Below are 4,679 nucleotides of genomic sequence, written 5' to 3'. Positions count from 1 at the left end.
CGACCTCGAAGCTTGAAACGAGCAGTGGATCCTCCTAGAGTCCGGCCCCGCACTGACCGACAAGGAGCAGTGGCTACTCGCGTTTGCTGCTCATGAGTCCGACCCCTAGACCCGCTTCGAGGACCTCTCGAAGGAGGACAAGAAGGGGGGGAAGAAGAAAAGGAGGGCGATGACTAGTCGACGCCGACCACCGGTGAGTGTAGGTAGTAGTAGGTAGCAATGTCGCTCGAATAGAGACATTGCTTATTTTGAAAATGTCATTAAACGACATTTCAAATCACTAATATATGTAAAGCGACACATTTTGATTAATAAATATAGTTATTGCATTGATACGGACTAACGTGATCTTAACTCGCCACTACAAAGTTGAAAACATGATTAAAACAGAAAAAAATAATATAGACCACATTATGGCGATGACGACTCTTTGTTTTGTGCACAATGGTTACGGCCCCTATATATCCATGTAAAGCGTGTTTTATATTTCATATGACGACTCTGCTAAATTGCTTCTATGGTTCTGTATTCTTCCCTACGTGTTTGTTTCATCCAAACTGCTCTGCGTACGACAGCGCACGGACGATTGGATCGTTCACAAACCGGGTGAAAAGCTTTCGTTCCATGAATGATGTGTCCTGAAAAAGAAAACGAAAAACCACAGTGTGCTACCGCTTCGAGAGACACCTTCCGTGCCCTTGCAGACAGACACCTGTCGTTGACTGTCTCGAAGACATCGGAGATCAACGTTGAAAAGTAGTACGTAGTATGCACTGTCACTATGCACGCATATTTGTCTTGTTTGCACGTTCAACCGTACTGACATGCTCGGCCGTGGTCAGTTTCTCCGTGGAACAAACAGCCCGCCTGACGAAAGAAAAAGAAAAGAAAGAAAAACAACCCGCCCGACGCAATGGCCCAGTCAAGTCACCACCACCACCACACTCGCCACGCCAGTCGCCACCTTCCTCGCGGTCGCAGTGAGCCGGTGATGGACTCCAACTGTGCGCAGTCCAAGTCTTCGCCCCCGTCCATCTTCCTCCGCATCGCGGGTGCGCATTTCTCCGTGTGTTCCTTCTTGGCTAAGGATACTCCTGCTCTGAGCTCCAACCCCCAGCTACCAATTTGTCCATATCCCACAAGCTCCAACTGATTTCCCCCAGCACCAATTGCAGCTTGTCGCGTTCCTCCCTTCCGCCTCCGCGCGTCCCGTGTGCATCCGCTTCAGTAATTAGCCCCCCATTCGGCTCCGTCGCCGCACAGATCCTTCAATCCGTGCCCAAATCAGGGTTCTTGGCCGACCGAATCCAGGCCTCGCTCGGCGGAGACTGAGGCATTCGGCTCGCGGCGGGCGGCGATGGAGTTCGTGGCGTCCATCGTCGACACGGCGTTCCGGCCGCTCAAGGACTACTTCGCGCGGACGTTCGGGTACGTCATGTCCTGCGCCGACTACATCGACGCGCTGGGCCACGAGGTGGACGAGCTCAAGAGCAAGCGCGACGACGTCAAGCGCATGGTGGACGCCGCCGAGCGCCAGGGGATGGAGGCCACCAGCCAGGTCAAGTGGTGGCTCGAGTGCGTCGCCAGGCTCGAGGACGCCGCCGCCCGGATCCACGCCGAGCACCAGGCGCGCCTCCAGCTCCCGCCCGACCAGGCGCCCGGCCTCAGGGCCACCTACCGCCTCAGCCAGAGGGCCGACGAGACGCTCGCCGAGGCCGCCGGCCTCAAGGACAAGGGCGACTTTCACAAGGTCGCCGACGAGCTCGTGCAGGTCCGCTTCGAGGAGATGCCCAGCGCGCCCGTCGTCGGCATGGACGAGATGCTCCAGGAGCTCAACGCCTGCATCCGGGGCGGCGACGCCGGCGTCGTCGGCGTCTACGGCATGGGCGGGATCGGCAAGACCGCGCTGCTCCACAAGTTCAACAACGACTTCCTCATCGGCTCGCAGGACATCAATGTCGTCATCTACGTCGAAGTTGGCAGGGAGTTCAGCCTCGACGGCATCCAGAAGGTCATCGGCGACCGGCTCGGGTTGAGCTGGGAGAACAGGACGCCCAAGGAGCGCGCTGGGGTGCTCTACAGGGTGCTCACCAAGATGAATTTTGTGTTGCTGCTGGACGACCTCTGGGAGCCACTCAACTTCCGGATGCTCGGTATTCCGGTTCCCAAGCACAACTCCAAGAGCAAGATCATCGTGGCCACGAGGATGGAGGACGTGTGCAACCGAATGGATGTCCGTCGCAAGCTCAAGATGGAGCGCCTGCCACCGATGGCCGCCTGGGAGCTCTTCCGTGACAAGGTCGGCGAGCACCTCGAGCGTGCCAGCCCAGAGATCTGGGGGCCGGCAATGGGAGTGGCCATGAAATGTGGTGGGCTGCCCCTTGCGCTCATCACCGTCGGCCGGGCTATGGCCAGCAAGCACACTGCAAAAGAATGGAAGCACGCCATCACCGTTCTAAATATTGCCCCATGGCAGCTTCTTGGCATGGAGACGGACGTTCTTATGCCTCTCAAGAGCAGCTATGACAACTTGCCCAGTGACAAGCTAAGGCTCTGCCTGCTGTACTGCTCGCTGTTTCCAGAGGACTTCATCATTTCCAAGGATTGGGTCATAGGCTACTGCATCGGTGAAGGTTTCATAGATGATCTATACACTGAGATGGATGAGATATACAACAAAGGGCATGACCTTCTGGGTGATCTCAAGATTGCATCCTTGCTGGAAAAAGGTAAAGACGACGAACACATCAGTATGCATCCCATGGTCCGCGCGATGGCTCTCTGGATAGCATCAGAATTCGGCACAAAAGAGACCAAATGGCTTGTCCGTGCCTGGGTTGGGCTCAAGGAAGCACCAGGTGCAGAGAAATGGAGCGAGGCTGAGCGGATTTGTTTCATGCGGAATAACATCGTGGAGCTGTATGAGACGCCTAATTGCCCTCTGTTGAAGACCTTGATGCTACAAAACAACGCTGGGTTGAAAAAGTTGTGCGACGGCTTCTTCCAGTTCATGCCATCTCTCAGGGTATTAGATCTCTCGCACACCTCTATCACTGAATTACCCTCAGGGATCAGTGCATTGGTTCAGTTGCAGTACCTTGATTTGTATCACACAGACATCATATCACTGCCAAGGGAGCTAGGATCACTGGTCACTCTGCGGTTCCTGCTCCTCTCACATATGCCGCTTGTAATGATCCCAGGTGGTGTCATAGATAGCCTCAAAATGCTGCAAGTTCTGTACATGGACTTCAGTTACCGAGACTGGAAAGTCGGTGAGAGTGGAAATGGTGTTGATTTTCAGGAGCTTGAGAGCCTACGCAGGCTCAAGGCAATCGACATCACAGTACAGTCGGTCGAGGCCCTAGAGAGGCTGGCACGGTCATATCGCCTCGCCGGTACAACAAGAAATCTGATGATAAAAGCATGCGGTAGCCTGACAAAGATGGAGCTCCCTTCAAGCCACCTCTGGAAGACCATGACAAACCTGAAGAGAGTGTGGATCTCAAACTGCAGCAATCTAGCTGAGGTGATCATTGACGGCAGCGAAGAAACTGATTGCCCCATTTTAGATCCCTGTGATTTTATGAGGAAGGGTGAAGTTATCGAGTGTGAACAGCCCGCCCTTGATAGCCTGCAGGGTATCATCCTGCAGAGCCTTCTGAAGGTAAAGATCGTCTACAGGGGTGGGTGCGTCGAGAATCTGTCGTCATTGTTCATCTGGTACTGCCTAGGACTGGAGGAGCTCATCACACTCAGCGATGGAGATCAAGAAGCAGCGGCGGACGAAGACGAACAAGCTGCAGGGACTACTAGCAAAGTGATCACACCCTTCCCTAAACTTAAGGAACTGCATCTCCAAGGCCTACCAAAGTTGAGGGCGCTGAGCAGTAGCGCATGCATGCTGCGGTTCCCGTCACTGAAGAGCCTCAAGATCGCCGATTGTCCAAGCCTCAAGAAGCTCAGACTCGCTGCCGCAGAACTGGAGAAGATACAATGCGCGAGGGACTGGTTCGATGGGTTGGAGTGGGATGATGATGAGGTCAAAGCATCTTACGAGCCACTGTTGGATGGAAGAATGTGAGTGAATTCAGTTTTTGCGTATTATGTTGGCCCAAAATTTGAGAGATACACTTTTGCCAGGCTTTGCGTCCCGGCTTTTCTCTACTAGTTTCGAAGAAAATAAAAACAGGCTTACTCCACCCCCCCTTTTTTTTTACTTTTTCAAAAAGATGCTTGGTACGTATTGATCAGTCACTGAATTCAGGGATTGATGTGCCCTTGTGTCATCATTCTAGTTTGAGATCTGCACAGTGGTGCCTGTCAGATGTTTGAGTTCAGGGATATGCCCTTGTGTCATCCTCCTTTTCTTCTTGGAGATTATGCTTTTGTTTTTGTGTGGGCTGAACAAATGCACATCTGATGAATATCAGCAGGTGTTGGTATGAATATCTTGCCGGTACCAACCAGTGTTGATCCAAATCTGTATGCAGTACGTACGGGTGATGGCTGATGCAGCTAACCTATCCCTTCTTTCCATGCGTGCTCTGCCCGTCTGCTGCAAATTGCAATCGACAATCCCTAAAAATCTACTCCCTCCGTTCGGAATTACTTGTCGCGGAAATGGATGTATCTAGACGTATTTTAGTTCTAGATACATCTATATCCGAGACAAGTAG

General features: G+C 52.9%; 1 protein-coding gene across 1 annotated transcript; it reads left to right on the top strand.

The window, feature by feature from the left end:
* The first annotated feature begins 943 nt into the window (after positions 1-943).
* On the top strand, positions 944-4,346 carry LOC123062280 (disease resistance protein RPS2). The gene has a single exon (XM_044485733.1). It carries the CDS (start codon positions 1,358-1,360, stop codon positions 4,082-4,084), a length of 2,727 nt encoding a protein of 908 aa, XP_044341668.1. The 5' UTR covers positions 944-1,357; the 3' UTR covers positions 4,085-4,346.
* Positions 4,347-4,679: the final 333 nt, after the last annotated feature.

Source organism: Triticum aestivum, chromosome 3A (genome assembly GCF_018294505.1).
Source record: "Triticum aestivum cultivar Chinese Spring chromosome 3A, IWGSC CS RefSeq v2.1, whole genome shotgun sequence".
In the NCBI taxonomy this organism is placed as follows: domain Eukaryota; kingdom Viridiplantae; phylum Streptophyta; class Magnoliopsida; order Poales; family Poaceae; genus Triticum; species Triticum aestivum.
Note: the sequence above shows the minus strand (reverse complement) of the source record. Positions and strands in the feature narration are given on the sequence as shown.